This window comes from Bos javanicus, chromosome 10, assembly GCF_032452875.1.
Source record: "Bos javanicus breed banteng chromosome 10, ARS-OSU_banteng_1.0, whole genome shotgun sequence".
NCBI lineage: Eukaryota > Metazoa > Chordata > Mammalia > Artiodactyla > Bovidae > Bos > Bos javanicus.
This window is the reverse complement of record NC_083877.1, coordinates 50988999-51011431: the sequence shown is the minus strand read 5'-3', so window position 1 is coordinate 51011431 and position 22433 is coordinate 50988999. Positions and strand designations below refer to the sequence as shown.

The following is a 22433-nucleotide window of genomic DNA, read 5'->3' as shown; positions in this document are numbered from 1 at the left end:
AATACATGTGTCAAAATGTAGAGATTTCATGTTGATACATTACTATTAACTATATTACAGTTCTCACATTTCACTAATTTTTTCACTAATTTTTTTTATGTTCCAGAATCCAATCCAGGGTATTATATTGCATTTTAATCATTGTATCTTCATAGTCTCCCCTTGTCTATGCTGCTTTCTCAGCCTTTCCTTGTTTTCTATGAACCTGACTATCCATTCTTTTTATGTACTAATGAAATTTATAAAACTTGACCTAATGCTGTTATAAAGCCAAGTTTCAACAAATTTATAAGGATTTAAAATAAACAAAATGTAAAATAGTCTCTGACCACAATGTAATTAATCTAGAAATCAGTAGAGAAAATCAGTAGAGACTGTTTGAGTCAAAAACTCATAATGAAACAAAGTGTATTTTAAACTACACAGCAGCTAAATCTTTATCAAAATTTGTGAGATTTAGCTAAAACAGTTTTTAAAGCCCTAAAAGTCATATATTAAGGAATAGTAAAAGACTGAAAATTAATGAGCTATATATCTATCTTAAGAGCAAAAGTATTAAAATAGAAAATATATAATAAAGAAGACTAGCAAAGCTAAAATTCTTCAAAACAGGCTTGAAGAAACACTTCAAAAAATGGATACCCAAATGACCAGTGAACATATGAACTAGTCATCAGGGAAATGCAAATTAAAATCAAAATACACACATCAGAATGACTAACATTTAGAAGTCTGACAATACTAAATGTTGGAGAAGATATGCAATATAGAGAATTTTCATTGCATGCTAATGATAATATAAACTGACTACCTCCTTTGGAAAGCAGTTGGGAGTTATCTAGTAAAGTTGAGGATAAGACTCGGGAATTTGACAAGGCAAATTTGCTAGAGAAAATCTAGATTTGTGAAACAGGATAAATGTACAAAGAACGTTCATAGCAGTGTTATTTGTCATCACCCCAAACTGAAAGCAACTTGAATATCCATCAAAAGATGAATGAATAACTGTTATATTCATACTATGGAATGCTATAGTACAATGAAAACAAAGAACAGCTTCTTATCACTATATACGATTACTTAGTATATTATATATTTGCTAAACCATCTATTTTATTCACTGCTTAGTCTTCAGTTTCTCTAATAGCACCTGGTACATAGTAGTACATAAAAGACATCCAAATGAGTTAATTGATAAAATACTAATTAATGTAGAGATTCTGCCTATGAAAAGTTGAAATCTTTGTATTGTTCATCACTAGTCTATAGAAGTACAACTGATTTTTATATATTGATCATGTATTATTCTAGGTGTATTTTTGTGGATTTCTTAGGATTGAAAATTCAGTACTTTGGAAAGACTTAATGAAGTTGAATACTAAAGATATTTGCTGTAATTAGTAAAGATGTTCCAAAAAATAATGAAAATCTAAAGAGATTATACTCTCAAACTGCTTCTTAAGGGCCTAGGTTTTCATTTTAAATAAATTAAAACTGGAAGGCATATTCTTGTGTTGTTTATATAGAATCATAGCCAAAAGATCCACTTTCAAAGAAACAGCCTTATTTTGGCTCTGCGTCAGAAGGTTGACAAGTGAATACAGTTGTGTTTTAAGTTAACGTGAGATGTTTAAGATATGTATATAACATTTTCCACAGTTCTCTGCTTTAACTTATTCAATTAACTTATCTTCAGCCAACCATTAGTACACTTGCATGATTAAGAGGCTTTTACCACCCTTAAATTTTGCAGAAATAGAGGAAATAAATTATAGCCTAAAGAAGTTGTTCTCAAACTTTGCTATACAGCAAAGGAATGAAAACTTAGATACAGCAGTGGAATGAAAACTTAGATACTTGAAAAACAACTTGAGTCTCGTAATCTTTTAACTTTTTAAAACACTCTCTGTTTAAAAACCACTATTCTTACTGTTACTTGTGCAAATCTGTCGGTTCTTGGTGATATTCAAGAAGATCATTTGGATATGGAAAGAAAATATTGCCCCTGTTATTTTTTATTTCATTATATAAATTTATGTTAATATATTAATTAAGTACATGTAAATAACTTACAAATATATTTTAGGAATGGGAGTGAAATCAAAGTAAGTTGTTTAGACAGCAGAAATCTGTTTTTCTTCAGTAGTCAGAGCAAAGTATAATGGAAGGAGAGTAGCAATGCCCAGTTTTATTGTTCTGTACTTTAAAACTTTGAATTTATTTTTCTGCTGTACCTTCACAGACAAAATAAGAATCATGAGGCAAATATTTTCCCTTAAGAATGTATATTAACTTTCCTTTAAGGAAGTAACATTAGTTATGTTTACTTGTATCTCCAGTATACTTTGCTAGGAACTAAGTAATAAAATGGGAAAGCCTTATTAACCCATAAATTAACATCTTTTAGATTTGCCTTGCTTTAAATACAAAACATTTGTTTTTTCAATTAAAAAAAATGAGATTTTCTTAATTCTCTTCCTGAAATAGATTACTTTTAAAATTTTAATCACTTAAATACATCTTTACAATCTTTAGAAATAAAGTTGTATATAATAATTCCATTTTATAATTTTTTGCATAATTGAAATATAGCTAAGCAGTATTTTTCATACTATGCTATAGTGAGCTATAAACAAATTTGAAAACTGTTGGGTGTTGATTTTAGTGATGATTTTTTTTCATCAGTAATATTTTTTAATTTAGTATTGTATTAGAATAAAACTCTCAAGAGTGATGTAAGTTTTTTTGTAACTGTTTTTATAATAACTTTATCATGATTAGTGAGACAGTCATTTGTTTTCTAGATTGATGACATTGTAAAAGCTGTTGGTAACTGCAGCTACAACCAGCTAGTGGAGAAGATCATCTCTTGTAAGCAGTCAGAAAATAGTGAGCTGGTTAGTGAAGGTGGGTGAGTGCTGCTAATACCTGATTTATTCTTGGCAGAATAACTTGTCTTATAATTTAATATCTTTTAAATGTCTTAAATACAACTTCTAAAAATAAAAGTGATGCTACCTGTGGGAATTAAAAGAAGTAATTATTTAAAAAAGAGAAGTAATTATTCATAAAGGTGCCAGTGAAAGGTTTTTTCTAGAACGCTTTTTACTTGCCTTGTAAAATCAGGCCTGGATTCTAATAAAAGTCTTTGGAATCACTTGGCTATCTTTGATATGGCCAATTGCCAGGGGTTACTGATAATTGCTCTTTTAAAAAAGGGTTAATATTTGGGAGTACTGAGGGAACTTTATAATTCATCCTGAACACTTTAGTTGACTGAGTGAGATGTGTGTTATGGTACTCATGTTCATTTTGGTAGAGCTCTGCCTTATATTTCAGTACAATATAGTATGTTAAAGTTCTGTTCTGGATCAGAGTACACTTTTGATCATCAGTTTTCCTAATTCTTAACTAAAAGTAAGTATTGTTAAATTCATCAATATAGAAGTGATTTCTTTTTTCTTTTTTAAAAACTGTGTTCCAGTCATTGAAGGGAAGAGCAGATTTGAAACCAAAATGCTGTCAGGAACCATAGCATTTGGTATAATTTCCCCAACACCCACTTCAGTTTTTCATAAATATACACAAATACTAAGTCTCCTATTCTCGGGTTGAAGGATTAACAGAAGAAAGAGAAATAGTGAAAAGTAGGTGATAAGCTTCATCTTTCTGTCTCAGACACAGTTCTTTCACATGAAGTATAATAAAAATCTATTATAATCACTACATGTTAAAAAATTAAAGCCAAGTGACTACAAGAGTACCTAACAACATATGAAAGAAGATATGTAAGTGAATCTCAAACTATATTGGTTAATAAGAACCCAACTAATTATTGCTAAATTATCTAGGCATAAATATTCAGGGATATTGATGATTGATTTGTGTGACACCTCTTTCACTACAGCCTAAGGCAGCAAAGTTTAAATTTTAGGGGAGAGAGGAGCAAGAAAAGTTGTCACAAAAAATGTCTTCCCTTAGTTAACAAAATTCCACTCACTAGAAGATTCCATTCTTTATCCATGCTCTGTAAATATTCTTAGAAAGCAGGCTACAAAGAAATTATCTCTCTGTGGATTCCTACTTTCTCAGTAACTTTCAGTATGTTATTCAATAATAATTGAGAGAACAATTGGATCTAGAAAGTGTTAACAGATACAATGATAGCCAATAAGTAATATTTGGATGAATATATTTATGAGGTAAGAAACTATAGGAAACACTATTAATGGCATTTTCACCAAATGAGGCTGCACTGTAACATGGGTACCACTTATTACACTTGCAGAATGAACAGCAACTGAAAAACAGTCCTTCATCACTAAAGTGGTTTTACAACTATTCAATATTATTATTTCTCTAGCATTGATTTCTGGGATATTGAAAAAGGTAGCTAATTTGTATAATATTGATAACTTGAGAAGAACATCTTGGTAAAAATAAGAAGGAATCTTCCTCTTTAGCAGTACAGAATTTCCAGGTAATATATACCAACCTGATTAATTCCTTGATATATAAATTTTGTAATGGTGAAATTGTGCTTATCAGATTTCCATTTCAAAGAAAAATTGTATATGGAATTCAGTACAATTAAAAAGCTCAACTAGTTTTTTGTTTATAAGAAATTACAAATATGTAGTCTGATTGAAATAAGTATTCAATCCCAATGGCTGCATGTATAAAGGCACTATAACATCAGTAATGAAATGAAAGACCACGATGGACCTTTTTACTTATTTAATGTAGCAGTTAGCTTTTTTCCATTTTCTTCACCATATTTTCTTGGGTATGTTATTCAGCTGAAGAAGTCTGCTTTCTTTTTCTATTTAGCCTTACAACTGTAACTTTCCTTCTGAATCATAAATTATCCCAAAATGTTTTATTATTTCTAATCCTGTATTAAAAATTAGTGAACTTGGGCCTTAGATGGTAACTGCTTATTTTTTTTTAATTCAAAAGTTTCATTTCCATAAGATGCAGAATACAAGAAATGCTTTTACTATCATTCTTTTTTGATGAAAAAGAAATATTATTTAGTGATTGGTCAAATAGAATTAGACATTCTTTCAACTTCTTTTGGAAAATATTTGTTTTCTTCTGATAGCAGTATCTCGTAAGTAAAAGTTCAGAACTTTTCGTGTACATAGAATATTTGTTATTTGCTGCCTCTTTTGGATGTTAATATTTTTTTGATTCAAGTTATAATGATGGGTTGTAGCATGGCAGCAAAAATCAGCAAGGAAAAAACTAACTCAGTACTAGCTGCCAAACTCCACAGAGTTTGTCATTAATTCCAGGTGCTCTCTCAGGAATAATTTCTTTAACAACTGTTTCTAGATTAAAAAAAAAAAAAAAAAGCTTAAAGGAAATTTTTCTAGCATATTCACTTAGCCAAGTACCTATTGAGCCCTTATTATGTGCCATAAACACTGAAGGTTATAGTTTGAGTTCATATTATTTTTGATTAAATAATATTGATTTCCTTTTGTTTTTCTTTCTCTTTCATTTTGAAAAAACTCCAACCCATGAAGTTGGAAGAGCACAATGAATATGTGCATATGTACATACATATATATGTTTCATCTAAATTCACAAATTACTAATATATTCAAGTTTTACTTTCTTTCTGTATTCACACACACACACAATTTCTTTCCTAAATCATGTAATAATTAATTGCAAATATTATAAAACTATCCATTAGCTCCCCAGTATTTGTCTTCTAAGAACAGAGAATGTTCCTCTGTAATCACAATACAGTTATCTCAGGAAATTTAGCATTGATACACTACCAGTATCTAACTTACTATTTATTTTCAAAATTCCCCAGTTATCCCAATAATGCCCCTTATAACTTTTAAGATTTTTCAATATAGGCTTCAATCAGGTATCATTTAATTATCATACCAACTTAGTCTCCTGTAATTTAGAACAGATCTCTATCTATTTTTCTTTTTGGTCTTTTGTGGTATTTAATTTTCTTTATAATCCAGCCTAATTGTTTTATAAAATAGTCCTCAATTTTGATTCATTTGATTGTTTCCTCCTAAGTAGACTTGTGTTAAATATTTTCAGTGGGGTTACCACATAGGTGACATTGTGTCTTTCCTAGTGCCTCAAATCGAGTGGCACATCATGTCTGACTATCCCATTGTTGGTGATGTTCAAATTTAATTAAGGTGATATTTACCAGATTTTTTTATTGAAAAGATGCCTTTTGCCATTTGTAATTAATAAATAATCGCTGATATTATGCTTTGAAACTCCATAATTTGTTTAGCTATGAAAAGTTAAAACTAGATTAAGCTTTTGAATATGTCACTGTTTATAAGTTGGTAGAAGAATTAGGAAACATTTATCTAAATCTAAATTAAGCTATGCTCTGTGGTTCAGGGAGAAATAAAGTTCAGTTTACATTTATAATGCAATAAATTTGCATTTATAATGCAGTAAATTTTTTAACTTAATACCAGTTAAGTTCCAGTCTTCACCTTGCCATAACTAGTTTTATGTCCTTAAGCAAATTGCTTCTTCTCTCTAAATCCATGTCCTGATCGCTAGAAACAAATAGCTGAGAAAGACTATTCTAGGGTTAAATTTTGGAATTTCATATATGAAAGTAATGTTGTGCTATAGCTCCACTGAATTTTTGTATCTTTTTGAAATGGTTTTATAGAGAGGATGTTGTGTGAGTGTGGTAATGGAAGGGACATTTAGAAACATCTTTCTGAAAGAAGTGTTTAATTACATGGATATTCTAACAGCAATGGTACTTCTCAGAGATATATACTTGCATTATAAATGTTAGATAATAGTAAGTGCTTTAGTATATGACTAATACGTTTCACTCAGTAACTTAGTACTTAGCAAAGTAATGATAATAATTAAGGGGAATCTTATTTCTAAATGTATAAAACCCAAGAAGTTGCAGATGTGCTATAAGTTTCCTTTGGCTGTGGCTTTCTGTATAACTTTTTGCACTTCCCCTCCTACCTTACCAATTCCTTGGAATAGCATGGTATATTGATTACTTTTTACAACTGGTTTGTAGCTGGAAGTGCTATGGTTTGACGCTGAAAATGAGGGACGGGCCCTGTCAACTATAAATTGACACTTGCCTGTCAACTACAAATTGGCACTTGCTGAGAGCATTTGCCAGCAAGTGAAGAACAACAACAAGGGCATTTGCCATCTGTCTGTGCTGCTGCAGCTGCTGACCTTTGACACTCCCTGAAGGGAATTCATTGTGGAGAGTGAGGCACTCTGTGCTCCAGGGAAACTGGTGTAACAGGTCTTCAGATAGTAAGATATTTTCAGGAATGATTTCATGATCCCAATCTTTGCATCTCCTCATATCTAGAAAAGCACTAAATCCCTTCATGGTGACATCAGCTCCTTGTGACTAGCAGAAAACCTTTTGTAAAATGAGTGCTTGATTGCATTGAACTCCCCCTTCACCAAAATATTATTACCTTCCTCCACTAGCTCTTTGGACCAGTCACTCAGAGCTATCTGAGGTGCTGTCTCTTGGGCTGCAGTCCTCATTTTGCCCCAAATAAAACTTAACTCAAAATTCTAAAAAGTAAATAAAAGTAAGGGATGATAAGGGAGTGGAATAAACCTATATTATACAGCTGCCTCTGGCCCTACCAAGTTTCTACCAACTTTTTTTTCAATTTTTTGTTGAGGTGTCAGTTTCTTAACACAGATTCATCTTTACTCCCAGTATCTGCACTTCCCTGCTCACTTATAAAACTTTTTAGAGCATTTTTTTTTTCTCCATTCCTTTTTAAAGAAAGGGAGCAAAGAAGAAAGGAAGAAAAAGAAGGAAAGAGAGAAATACAGGCTTTTAAAATATTTATACAATTGACTTTCATTATTACTGAAAGTTATGTCCTGTAAAGTTGCTGTGAACACTGAATTAGCCAATACCAAACCACTACTCTCAAACAAAACAGAAGATTAGGTAGCTGTGAGCTTCTGGTCACATTTTCATCAGCTTGTCAAGAGATAACCTTGTTTTTTGTGTGTGTTTCTGTTTAGAGACACCTCTGTTGACTCATAAACATTAAACTCATAGCCAACAGCCTTGTAACTCTTGCCTGACCGAAGCTGTAAAAAATATGTATTGTCTTCATAAGGCACATCACAACCTTTGTGTGCTTAGGAACACTAACTTCAACATTATACTTAGGAACCATTTTACACATTAAAAATCACCCCAAAAAGCACAAAAATTTCACAAAATGTGAAAAGTGTGGCATTAAATAGAACATGAAAATGACACTTCTTCACAGTATGAGAGCTGAAACAAGAAGGCATAGTGTTGCTTATTTTGTCTTCAGTGGGGAATGTGCATATTGGGTAACTCAATTTTTTTGATATTTTGTACATACTTAGGGATGCAATAAGTATTTATTTTTGGAGTTATAAATTTTAGATAGACAAATTTGCAGATATGAACCCATGTGAATAATGAGGATCAACTGTACATACATATCTTTTAAACTAAACCCCAGAAAGCTTCTTTGTATTTCATTATGTTTGAAAAGAAAAGAGATTATTTCTATTTCTGATCTTAATATATCTATATAATGAGTGGCATATGTTGAAGAATAGGATAAAAATGTCATTGGTTACCCCACTGTTTTCTGTTAGGTTTTATGCCTACTTTTAGTTTTAAGGCAAGAATTGAACAGTTTGTGAATTGAAAATTATCTGAAATCTTTGTCAAAATCTTAAGCAACTCAATTTCTTGAAGCTGCTTTTAATTTCTAAACACCTGTCCTTTGGGGAAGTGGTTGTTAACACACAACTTTTGCTCCTACCCACTTTTTAAATTGCTAACCCTTGCCTTCTCATTTGTTATATTGGGTTTTAATTTTATTGTGTCTCTTTCTTTTATTGAAATTCTTTGCAAAAGTAGGTGTGGTATAAGTAAATGCATTTATTAATAAAAAGAATTTCAGATAATTATTTCTTTAGCCTGGAAATGTCAGATACATCTTCCATAGCAGAATAAGAAAGAAGAATCTCCAGTTTGGCACCATCATGCTATAATAGAAAAGTCTTATTTTCATTGGCCTTTCTTCATACTTGGAACACAGTGTAAATAGAAAAACTTTTAAATTTTGAAATTATTCTTCCATTTAATATTATGCATTGGTTCCTAGGCTTTGTAGCTGAGCAGTTTCTAAATAACACAGCCAATCAACTGACATACCATGGATTATGTGAACTAACTTCAACGGTTCAGGAAGGAGAACTTTGTGTTTTCTTTCGGAATAATCATTTTAGCACCATGACCAAATACAAGGTATGATATAGAAATAGCTATTGTTATTCTGAACTAAAGGAGCTTGATTTAGAGGTGTCTTATGATCTGCTTCAAAATAAAAAAAAAAAAATTAGCATGATATTCTTTAACCATCAAATTACAAGGTAATTATTAATTCTTTAGAGTGGAAATCAGTTTTTTGTATTTATGTAGGTCTCAATTCCCTTTGCACAGATTATTGCATTAAAATGTATGTATTTTCTTTCTAAGGAAAAAGAAGATAAACCCTAGAGATAGAACTAGGATGACTGCTGATGATGGATATTTACATTTGAGATCTAAAGGACTTTAGAGGAAAGAATCAAGATTTGTTTGCATGATAGTGTTTTCTATTATTATAGTTATCAGTGTGACTTTAAATTCTTTTTATTGTGCCATTTATGGCTTTGCCAAAAAAAACTTACTGATTCATCCCTCTTGTTATCTCTTCAGCTGTTCCATTTTTAGAGCTGCCACTTAATTCAGGAGTTTATCAACTTATCTCTAGACTTCTGTGCCGAATATTGCTCTGATCATGTCAATAATATAGCAAAAATGTTCAGTAGAACACAGTTCCTAGAGGATAAAAATGCAAGATATTTTCTACTGTCCCCTTGTGCCAACACTTTGCTTCAGCCATAATGATCTGTCTACTCATTAATAACCCTTCATCCCCTTATACACTTTATGTTTTCCCATTTATGCACTTTTATTGCCATTTCTTACTCGTTAATCCCTTTGTTTACATTCTCACCCCTCTTTTCTTTAGAAGATTTATTGATTTTTTAAAGATTCAGTACTTTGTTTATTTCTATTTTAGCTGTCCTGAGTCTTTGTTGCTGCACATGGGCCTTCTTTAGTTACAGCGAGCAGGGGCTACTCTCTGGTTGTGGTGCTCAGGCTTCTCATGGCAGTGCCTTCTCTTGCTGCTGAGCACAGGCTCCAGAGCGCCATCTCAGTAGTTGTGGTGCATGGGCTTAAGTTGCTCCACAGCATGTAGGATCTTCCCAAACCACGGATCAAATCCATGGCCCTGCATTTACAGGTTGATTCTTTACAACTGAACCACCAAGGAAGCCCCCATTCTCACCCGTTTTTGCCTATCCAGTTTTCACCTATTGTTTAAGAAGCATTTCAAATACTAACTCTTCGGTAAGCTACTTCTTTTCTCCTTAAACCAGTGGTTCTCAACCCAGACTGTATACTAGAACTGCCTAGGATACAGTTTTAAGGGAACTCTTAAAAAAAAGTCCCAATGCCCAGATCTCAGCATGATCTCAATTAAATCAGAATCTGTAGAGGTGGGACTTGGTGCTGCAGCTGCTGCTAAGTCGCTTCAGTCATGTCCGACTCTGTGCGACCCCATAGATGGTTGAGTATTTTTAAAAATGCTTTCCAGGTGAATTTTTTTTTAAGTTTTAAAAGTTTATTTTTGGTTGTGCTGGGTCTTCATTGCTGCCCATGGGCTTTCTTTAGTTGTAGCGAGTGGTGGCTACTCTTCCTTGTGGTCATGGGCTTCTCATTGCAGTGGTTTCTCTTGTTGCAGACCATAAGCTCTAGGTGCTCAGGCTTCAGTAGTTGTAGTGCATGGGCTCAGTAGTTGTGGCATGCAGCCTCAGTAGTTGAGGCATGCAGGCTTATTGAAGTCAAGAATCTGACTTCATGTTTCCTTCAACACATTAATCAGTGAACTGTAAAAAGCAGTATAAAATAATTATTTGTTTGCTTATATAGGAATAGCTTGTATAGTCCTAGCTTTCTTACTCTGCTGTTTGTTATAGCAAGGGTTTATTTGTATTATTGTCTTATTTAAGCTAGATATGTGATAGGTATGGACCCAGATTTATCCATATTCCTCAGAAATCCAAGGCCAAAGAACTACAAAATCAGAATTATTGCTACATAATAAATACTGCTAGGTCATCTTGCTTTATTTTACCTTATCTCTTCAAGTCCACATTTTGTTAATTCATTTAATCAAATATCTATTGGTCATGATTATGACTGAGTGCTCAGCTAAGTACCAGGACTGCAGCCTGAGCAAGGCAGCTCCTGATTTGGCAAGGGAAGCACGTTAAATAATTGCACAAGTAGTTATCATTTCTACTGAGATTTACTCTGTAAAGGCTGCATACAACATGCTGTGAGTACTTTTATTAGACTTATAACCTATTTGAGAATGTCAGGAAAAAGGGGGGTTGCAGTTAACTAAGCAGGTAGAGCATGTGTGCAATGCCCTGAGGAGGGAAATAACCTAACTTTGTAAGGAATTCAAAGAAGGCCTATGCCAAAGACTAAAGCATAGAAAATAGGAGGCATGATGTAAGGCTCAAGAAATAGATACCAGATCTTATAGAGTTCTCAGTTAAAAGGAAAAATAGGGAATTCCCTGGTGGTCCAGTGGTTGGGACTTGGCACTTTCACTGCCAGGGCCTGGATTCAATCCCTGGTTGGGGAACTAAGATCCTATAAGCCACAGTTCAGTTCAGTTGCTCAGTCATGTCTGACTCTTTGCCGACGCCATGGACTGCAGCTCACTAGGCTTCCTTGTCCATCACCAACTCCCAGAGCTTGCTCAAACTCATGTCCATCAAGTCGGTGATGGCATCCAAAAAGAAAAGGAGAAGTAGACCTTGGTCTCCTAATGGCCTAATGATTCCTTTTGTTTTTTCTCTCTCTCTTTTTTCCTTTTGCTTATTAGCAGGGGTGAGATAGTTCAGTTGAGAAAACAAGGTCTCTGGTGTTGTTGGTGATTGTTTTACAACTTCCCAAAATTGAACTTTAGATGTTACCTTTTTTTTTTTTTTTTAAATCAAGGCCATACCCCCGACCTATAGGTCCTTTAAATGTCATCTAGGTATTTGCAGTTTTCCTATGTGGTTGGAGAAAGTGTCCCTCTCCTAGAACTCATTGTACATTAGGTCTGTTTCTGGATTGAGTATGCATTTCTGTGAGATAATGGTAGCTGAGGGAATGTGTGCATCCTGCTATTTCTCTACTTCTAAGTTTTCTCAGTGAACCTTATTTCATGGCTGAACAGTATATCAGAAGTGGTGATACACCTGCCCCTTATATAACATTAACACATTATTGACTGAAAACCTATTAATGCCATAGGCATTAGTTTCTGCAAAAATCCCCTGGTCAATAATGTGTTGAGATACTTTGGACTTCAAGGCAAGAGTGGACATGTTATTTAGTTAGGAGACTATTGTAGGAAGGCAAGTAAGAGATTGTAATAACTTAAACTAAGATTGTAAAGAAATAGAGAGTAGACAGATTCCATAGACATTTAGGAGATATAGTCAACCAGATTTAGTGATTAAGATGGATAGAAATTATTTCAAGCATTTTTTCTGACCACAATGGTGTGAAACTAAAAATCAGCCAAAGGAAGAAAAATGAGGGGAAAAAATTACATGGAGGCTAAACAATACGCTACTAAAAAACCAGTGAGTAACAATGAAATCAAAAAGGAAATTACAAAACACCTTGAGACAAATGACAATGAAAACAACTTACAAAATCTATGCGATGCAGCAAAAGCAGTTCTAAGAAGGAATTTTATAGTAATACAGGCTTCCTCAAAAACAAGAAAAATATCAGACTATTGAACCTTCCACCTAAGAGAAGAAAAAGAAGAACAAATAAAATCTGAAGTCAGCAGAAGGAATAAAATAATAGTGATCAAAGAGGAAATAAAACAGAAATTTTAAAAAATAGAAATAAAATCAGTGAAACCAAGAGCTGATTGTTTGAAAGTATAAACAGCAAAATTGACACCTCTAGCCAGGCTCACCAAGAAGAAAAGAGAGAGGACCAAAATAAAATAAGAAATGAAGGAGGAAAAATAACATCCAATATTGTAGAAATTTTAAAAACTCATAAATTCTGTGAATATATGCCAGCAAACCTAGAAAAAAATGGATGCTGCTGCTGCTGCTAAGTCACTTCAGTCGTGTCCAACTCTGTGTGACCCCATAGATGGCAGCCACCAGGCTCCCCCATCCCTGGGGTTCTCCAGGCAGGAACACTGGAGTGGGTTGCCATTTCCTTCTCCAATGCAGGAAAGTGAAAAGTGAAAGTGAAGTCGCTCAGTTGTGTCTGACTCTTCATGACCCCATGGACTGCAGCCTACCAGGCTCCTCCGTCCGTGGGATTTCCCAGGCAAGAGTACTGGAGTGGGGTGCCATTGCCTTCTCCAAGGAAAAAAAATGGATAAGTTTCTGTAAACAAGTTTGTCAAAACTGAGTCAAAATGAAACAGGTAATTTGAAAAGAATGATCACTAGAAATGAAATAGAATCTGTAATCAAATAAACAAACAAACCCCCAAACCAAAAACTGGCAAACAAAAGTCCAGGACCAGATGGCTTTACTGGAGAATTCTACCAAACATACAAAGAAAAACTTATCCCTCTCAAAGTATTCCAAAATATTGAAGAGGAAGAAACACTACCAAAGTCATATTGTGAAACCACCCCTGATAGCAAAACCAGACGAAGATACCACAAAAAAAGAAAATTACAGGCCAGTATTTTTGATGAATATAGTTGCAGAAATTCTCAATGAAATATTAGCAAACTGTATCCAACTATACATAAAAAGGATCATATACCATGATCAAGTTGTATTCATTCCAGAATTGCAAGGATGGTTCAAGATATGCAAATCAATCGAGATGACAGCCACCTGATCATCTAAATAGGTGCAGAGAAAGCATTTGATAAAATTCAACACACATTTATGATAAAAACTATCACTAGGAGCTTACCTGGTGGCTCAGTGGTAAAAAATCTGCCTGCCTATGTAGGAAATATAGGTTCGATCCCTGATCTGGGAAGATCCCACTTGCTGTGGAACAGCTAAGCCCAGGCAACAGAACTGTTGAGCCTGTCCTCTAGAACCTGGGAACCACAACTGCCAAGCCCACATACCACAGCTACTGAGCCTGTGTGCGCTAGAGCCTGTGCACCACAAGAGAAGCCCATGCACTGTAGCAAACAGTAGCCCCTGCTTGCCACAGCTGGAGAAAAACCTGCGTAGCAACAAAGATCTAGCACAGCCAAAAATAAGTAAATAAAATTATTTTTTTTTAAATCTCAACAAAGTGAGTATAGAGGAAACATATCTCAACATGATAAAAGCCATTTTTGACAAACCCATAGCCAATATAGTACTCAATGGTGAAAAGCTGAAAACCTTCCTGCTGAATTCAGGAACAAAGCAAGGCTGCCTGCTCTCATCACTTCCATTCAACATAGTATTGGAAGTTCTAGCCACAGCAAACAGATAAGAAAAGTAAATAAATGGTATCCAAATTGGAAGGAAAGAGGTAAAACTGTCATCCTATGCAGATGACATGATTCTTTATACAGAAAACCCTGAAGCCTCCACACAAAAACTATTAGATCTAATAAATAAGTTCACTAAGGTAGTAGGATACCATATTAATATACAGAAATGTGTTGAATTTCTTTAAACCAACAAGTATCAGAAATATTTTTTTAAAAGTCCTGTTCAAAATTTTATGGAGAAACCCCTCCAAACAAACAAACCTAGAAATAAACCTAACCAAGAAAGTGAAAGACCTGTATACTGAGAACTATAAAACATTGGTAAAGCAAATTGAAGCCAATTCAAAGAAATGGAAAGATATCCTGTGCTCTTGGATGGAAGAATTCATATTATTGAAATGGACATACTACCCAAGGCAATCTACAGATTTAATGCAATCCCTTTCAAATAACCCATGACATTTTCTGCAGAATTAGAACAAACATTCCTAAAATTTCTTTAGGACCACAAAAGACTCAGAATTGCCAAAGCAACACTGAAGAAAAAGAAGAACTGTAGGCATAATCCTCCCAGACTTTAGAATACCACAAAGCTACAGTCATCAAAAAGCATGGGGGGCGGGGGGAAGCATCGAATTGGCACAAAAACAGATATATGGATCCAGATATGGACAAGATAAAGAACCCACGAATAAACTCACACACCTATGGCCAATTAATCTTCAACAAAGGAAAAAAGAATAGACAATGGAGAAAAGGCAGTTTTTTTAGGAAGCAGTGTTGGGAAGGTCGGACAGATGGCATGTAAATCAATGAAGTTAGAACATTCCCTCATACCATATACAAAAATAAACTCAAAATGACTTAAAGACTTAAATGTTAGACATGTCGCCACCAAATTGGGACAACCTTGAAAAAATGGACAAGTTTTTATAAACCTACTGCTTGCTAAAACTGAGTAAGAAGAAACATATTTTGAACAGACTGATCACTAGAAGTAAAACAGAATCTGTTTAAAAAAAAAATTTTTTTTTAAACAATGACAACACCAAAAAACTCCCCAGAAGCCCAGACTAGATAGTTTTACTGAAGAATTCCACCAAACATACAAAGAACTTAATCTTTCTCAAACTATTCCAGAAGACTGAAGAGGAGGGAACATTACCAAATTCATTCTACGAGGCCATTACCTAGAAGAACACATAGGCAAAACATTCTTTGATATATCACAGCAGTATTTTCTTAGATCAGTCTCCCAAGACAAAAGAAATAAAAGCAAAGATAAACAAATGGAACCTAATCAAATTTAAAAGCTTTTGCACAGTGTAGGAAGTCAACAACTAAAAGGCAACCCACTGAATGCGAGAAAACATTTGCAGATGTTGTGTCATATAAGGGGTTAATTTCCAAAATATACAGAGAACTCATACAACTCAATTAAAAAAAAATAGCCCAATCAAAAATTAGCAGAAGACCTAAATAGACATTTCTCCACAAAGACATGGCCAACAGGCATATGAAAAGATGCTCAAAACTGCTAATTATTAGGGAAGTGCAAATGAAAACCACAATGAGATATTACTCACACTGGTCAGAATGGCCATCATCAAAAAGTTTACAAATAATAAATGCTAGAGAGGGTGTGGAGAAAAGGGTAAACTGTGGGTGGGAAAGTAAATTGGTGTAGCTACTATGGAAAACAGTATGAAGATCCCTCAAAAAACTAAGAATAGAATTACCATATGATCCAACAATTCCACTCCTGGGTGTGTATCCAGAAAAGACGAAAACCCTAGTTGAAAAAGGTACATGCACCCCTGTGTTCAAAGCAGCACTATTTATAATAGCCAAGACATGAAGCAGCGTAAGTGTACATCAACAGATAAATAGATAAGGAAGATGAGAAAGGATAGACATTTTCATAGGTGAAAGGGATTGACTTCTGATTTAAAAAGAGACCTCTTCATCATAAAGAAGGGAAAGAATAGACTGTGAGTATGACTATAGGTTCCTCTGCCTTTTCTAAATCCAGCTTGTATATTTGGAAGTTCTCGGTTCATATACTGCTAAAGCCTAGCTTGAAGGATTTTGAGCATTGCCTTGCTAGCATATGACATGAGTGCAGTTGTATGGTAGTTTGGACATTCTTTGAGGGATCAAAGTGCCAGCATTCATTGGATCATAGAGAAAGCAAAGGAATTCCAAAAATACATCTACTTCTGCTTCATTGACTATACTAAAGCCTTTGACTGTGTGGATCACACAAAAAAATGAAAAATTCTTAAAGAGGTGGGAATACCAGACCACCTTACCTGTCTCCTGAGAACCTGTATGCAGGACAGAAAGCAACAGTTAGAACCTTACATGGAACAACTGTCCAAAACTGGGAAAGAAGTATGTCAAGGTTGTATATTGTCACCCTGCTTATTTAACTTATATACAAAGTACATCATGCAAAATGTCAGGCTGGTTGACTCATAAGCTGGAATCAAGATTGCTGGAAGAAATATCAACAACATCAGATATGCAGGTGTTACCACCCTAGTGACAGAAAGTGAAGAGCTAAAAAGCCTCTTGATGAGGGTGAAAGATGAGAGTGAAAAAGCTGGGTTAAAACTCAACATTCAGAAAACTTAAGATCATGGCATCCAGTCCCATCACTTCATGGCAAGTAGATGGGGAAACAATGGAAACAGTGACATTTTATTTTCCTGGGCTCCAGATTCACTGTGGATGATGACTGCAGCCATGAAATTAAAAGACTTGCTCCTTGGAAGAAAAGCAGTGACATCGCTTTGCCTACAAAGGTCCATATAGTCAAAGTAGTCACATATACATGTGAGAGTTGAACTGTAAAGAAGGCTGCACACTGAAGAATTGATCCTATGGTGCTGGAGAAGACTTTTGAGAGTCCCTTAGACTACAAGATCAAATCAGTCAATCCTAAAGGAAATCAACCCTGAATATTCATTGGAAGCACTGATGCTGAAGTTGAAGCTCCAATATTTGGCCACCTGAATGCGAAGAGCTGATGCACTGGAAAAGACCCTGAAGCTGGGAAAAATTGAAGGCAGGAAGAGAAGGGGGTGACAGAGGATGAGATGGCTGGATGGCATCACCAACTTAATGCACTTGAGTTTGAGTGAACTCTGGGAGATAGTGAAGGACAGGGAAGTCTATGGTGCTGTAGTTCATGGGTTTGCAAAGAGTCAGATACGACTGAGCGACTGAACAACAAATAACAACAATGGCTATAGGTAGGTTTATAGATTTGATGGCAGGAAATAGAGAAAGTTACTGTTTCAAAGTTACTTCTACTTTCTATAACGTGGAAGGCAAGATCATTTACTGAATAGGAAAAGGAAGGTTTCTAACATTTCACTTTTGAAGGACCCTGAGATTTTTAGGGCCATTTGCATTTGTATTTAATGATCACTTTATTTTGTATCTTCCTGCTTCTGTAAACTCTTTAGAACACCTAGAGTAGAAACACAGTTCACTCCATGGAATTCTAGATATACTTTCAACAAAAAATAAATTTAATATCTGGATAGAATATTTTCTCAACACTGTGTAGATAAATGGTATCTATAACTAGGGACCTATAATAATAATAAACTACCAGTCTATAATAAATTGGTAGTCAGTCAAAAGTATCTGTAAGTGTATTATTCCATTAATGGGGCTTATTTTTACTGTGATTTGTAGAAAAGATTTTTATGTTTTCTGGTACCCATATCATTATCTCATTTAATTTTCACAACTCCCCTGTGAGGAGTGGATATTATTATTCCCACTTTACATCTGAGAGACCAGGCTTTAAGTAATTCAAATCCAACCTAGTTAACCAGGACTAGCAGTGCTTTCCTCTGTACTTTAAAGGCTGGAATTACTTAACTTTTGTATTACAGTATTATTAGATTTTCTTCTGTTTTGCCAATTTACAAAATGTGATGGCTTTATGTATATTGTTAATACAAATAATATATACTCTGTATGAAATTATTAGAGTATTTTACATAGAATAGATTTTTGTTGAGTCTTTAATAGTTAAAATTGCCCATTAAAAAAAAATAATATATTTTCACATAATAAAATGTACATTTTATATATTAATCTATGAATTTAATAATATATGTATTTTGTATTTTTTGATGAATTTAATATTTTAGAGACTGGTGAGTGAGATTAGGAAAAAGATTTAAGGTTAGGGAAGCAAACTTTGGCTAGACAATATAACAGCAGTGCTGGAATACAAAAGCAAGAAATTTTTTTTTCCTTTTTAGCCACAGCACATGGTTTGCAGGATCTTAGTTCCCAAACCAGGGATTGAACTCAGGCCACAATAGTGAAACATTGCTTCCTAACCACTGGACGGCCAGGGAATTCCCAAGAAATAGTCTTAGTGGTGATCTAATTGTAGACTGTCAGGAACAAATGAACCTAAAGTATTCAGTACAGCATGGATACATGCTTTGCTATTTTACACTGCAGTTATGTCAAGGAACTGTTAAGTAATAACCAGCATTATTGTCAGTGGACCAATTATAGACTTTTTTGATAAATGTCAACATCTAAAAGAGGAATAAATTGAGGCTGGTGTCCATAAGAAGATAGGTTAGATATGCAAGAAATGACTACCCTTTTAATTAAAACTTTTAAATATTCATGTGCTATGGATAGTAATAGCTTTCATAAAAACCCTCCTAGAATTTACCTTTCCTAAAGAGTCATTTGGAGAAAAATTATTGATAAGATTATAGTTCCTTCCCAACAAACAGCCAATCTAATAATATACGACCTACATAGAATAAATTGTAAAACTTATATATTGTATAATATGTTGAAATGCATTGTGATAAGTATTAAACAAAAGGTCAGACTTGTTCCGTGGAAAATTAAGTTTTTGCTCTTAAATTTTCCTAGAACAAGGTAGACCCCAACTGGGTATTAAAAATATGTTAGGTCAAGCTTGAAATGTATTAGTAGAGATAAGTAAGTAAACAGACAATGATAATTCAGTGTATGAAGTGCTGTAATAGTGTTAAGTCCAGAATTCTGTGGAATCACAGAAAAGGAGAAGCTAATACCAGAGTAAGGTGGGATCATTACTATCCATGATATGAATCCTCAATCACTTAGCATAGTGCTGAGTATATAGCAGGCACTCAGTATTTGATAAATTGGAACATACCTGATTTTTAAAAAAATGATCCTGGACTTAATTTTTGCTTAAAATAGTATCTTTAAACTTTATACCAAAATGCTTTTCTTTATAAATACTTTTCATGTTGCTGTAGACATTTCAGTGACCTTATAAATTAATCAATGTCTACAGCTGATTCTTGAATGTAACTGCTACTAGACAATAGGAAAGACTGTACTCTAGGAAGAGCTGTGTCTCACAGTGCTGGACACATAGTAAATGTTCAAGAGTAACTACTTAGTTTTTTTTTAAAGCTTCAGAATTTATTCAGTAATTTTGCTACTTGTACCACAAGTCTTTAAAGGAATTTCTTATTATTAATTATTAAGATTGTGTATAAGTGAAAACTTGAAAAGTATGATTCTTGTGCAATTATAAACACTATATTAACCAGTGGGAATTCTAAGTAATTGAAAGTCTTGTCCTTGGCAAATCTGAAGAAAAAATTGCTTACAAGCATTATACTAGGGACCCTTTACATATGATTGGAATTAGAACTGATGCATATGAACAGTTAGAAATCAATGCTAAATTCTATGATAATGACTATAAATACATTATGAATACATTGATTCAATAAATATTAGACTCCAGCTTTATGATACAGCCTACAGTAGGCCAAGAGATAGACTATATAGTCTGGAGAACAAGGAGGAAAACATAATCATTGCATAGCATGATTCGGTGCTACAATAAGAAAAGTACAAAATACCATTGGTGTATAAATTAAGAGCAGCAAATTGATATGGATTGGATTAATGATATAGGCTTAATATTTTTTAAGAAATACGCAATATTATATAATTTTTTGTACTATGTCTTGTTATTTGATGTATTTTTTACGGACTTATTGTCTAGTATTTTTGTATTTTGTGAAAGGAGATTAAAAAACCCCAAGGGGCTGTTTATAAGTTATGAATTAGTTGAGACGCCAAGAGCTCCTAATTCTCATTATACTATGGTGTAGCAATTACAAACTATATTCAAAGTCAAGTGGATATAACTCAGTGAGAAAGTTATCTACTTCGTCTACTATTTATTATGTCATACAGTAGGATGACATAACAGGAAATTAGTAGGAATAATTATATTTTAAACAGATTATAGAATTTCTTTTAAATTATAAATTTTTTAAACTAGTTTTAATCAACAGTCCTTTTTCTTATTTCTTATTAAGGGTCTACTATATTTGTTGGTAACAGACCAAGGATTTCTCACTGAAGAAAAAGTTGTTTGGGAAAGCCTACACAATGTTGATGGTGATGGAAATTTCTGTGACTCAGAATTTCATCTGCGGCCTCCTTCAGATCCTGAAACTGTATACAGAGGACAACAAGATCAGATAGATCAGGTAAATATGTTTTATCTTCATATAGTTTTATTGATAAATGCTCATTCCTTTCAAATATGAATTTAGTTATTCAGAATTTTGAACTAAAGATTTGTTAATTAATATATCAATACTTGTGAAATTCTATTACTTCCTAAATAGGGAAATGATTATTCTACATTAATTGTACACTTTGGTTCGAAGGTCTGATTATATTTAACTGTGAAGGTCATGGTAAAGAGTTTGAATATTATTCTAATTGTAGGAGGGAAGATATGCCAGATATTAAACATGGAAGTGACAATGATCTACTTTATCTTTTTTTATTATTTTTTTTTTTTACTTTATCTTTTTTTAAAGTGAGGTAACATTAGTTTATAACATTATATGTTTCATATGTACAACAGTAGATTTCTACTTCTGTAAAAAATATGGAATGCTTCACAAATTTATATGTCATCCTTGCATAGGGGCCATGTTATTCTTCTCTGTGTCATTCCAATTTTAGTATATATGCTGCCGAAGGAAGTACTGCTTTACCTTTTTAAAAACCTGCTATGTGGCAAATGCATAGGAAGGACACTGGTATAAGCAAAGTAGCAATTTGCTTAGCTTTAGTGGTAGAGATGAAGAGATGAGTACATATTTGAGATCTATTTTGGTTAGTCAGAAAAAAGAACAGAGGGAGTCTTCAAGATTGCATGCGCTGGGTAAAGAGTAGGGGCTGTTCTAAGCCTTAGAATCCAAGGTAAGGAGGACAGACACTTTTACAGCGGGAGCTGCACTGCTGGTAGAATTCTTATTTAGAACTGAGATAGGTGAAATTTTTGCTTGTTGGTGGGTAGGCTTAGAGCCACAATTGTGTTTATTACTAGAAGTCTAAGAGTGATGTGACATTTTCTTTAACTTAGGCGGAAATATGATTATGTTAAACAGTTGGCACATGTTTTGCTGATAACAATTTAAGTGCATAGAGACTGTGTTCATTTAGCCAGTATTCACTGAGCAGTTGTATTGAACACTGTAACTAGGTCCTGGGGACACAAAGATAAATCATTCTGTCCTGTTCTCAGAGATTTGGCAGTCAGTTGGGGAGGCAGGTGTTTTACCAACTAATATATAAGTTCTGTAATGGCAGTTTGAATAGCAAGCTGTGAATGGACAAAAGAATACTTGATTCAAACAAATGCTAATCTTTCTAGGACTCTCAACTTTGCTTTGACAGCCATAGTAATCCATACTCATTTTCCTCCAGAAGGTATACAGGGGCATTTAAGAGAAATAT

At 33.8% G+C, this 22433-nt stretch overlaps 1 protein-coding gene and 1 non-coding gene across 3 annotated transcripts in view; one reads left to right on the top strand and one right to left on the bottom strand.

The window, feature by feature from the left end:
- The window catches only part of MINDY2 (MINDY lysine 48 deubiquitinase 2), an 85569-nt gene that overhangs the window by 43960 nt on the left and 19176 nt on the right, over window positions 1-22433 (top strand). The window contains exons 5-7 of one of the 2 annotated variants that reach the window (XM_061431154.1): window positions 2805-2907; window positions 9174-9316; window positions 20996-21169. In XM_061431154.1, coding sequence (XP_061287138.1) covers window positions 2805-2907; window positions 9174-9316; window positions 20996-21169 — 420 coding nt within the window. The remainder of the gene's footprint in view (window positions 1-2804; window positions 2908-9173; window positions 9317-20995; window positions 21170-22433) is intronic. The other variant, XM_061431155.1, reaches the window with a different exon arrangement.
- On the bottom strand, window positions 21574-21680 carry LOC133256346 (U6 spliceosomal RNA). Its single transcript, XR_009739209.1, has one exon. It is a non-coding gene; the product is annotated as a U6 spliceosomal RNA (small nuclear RNA).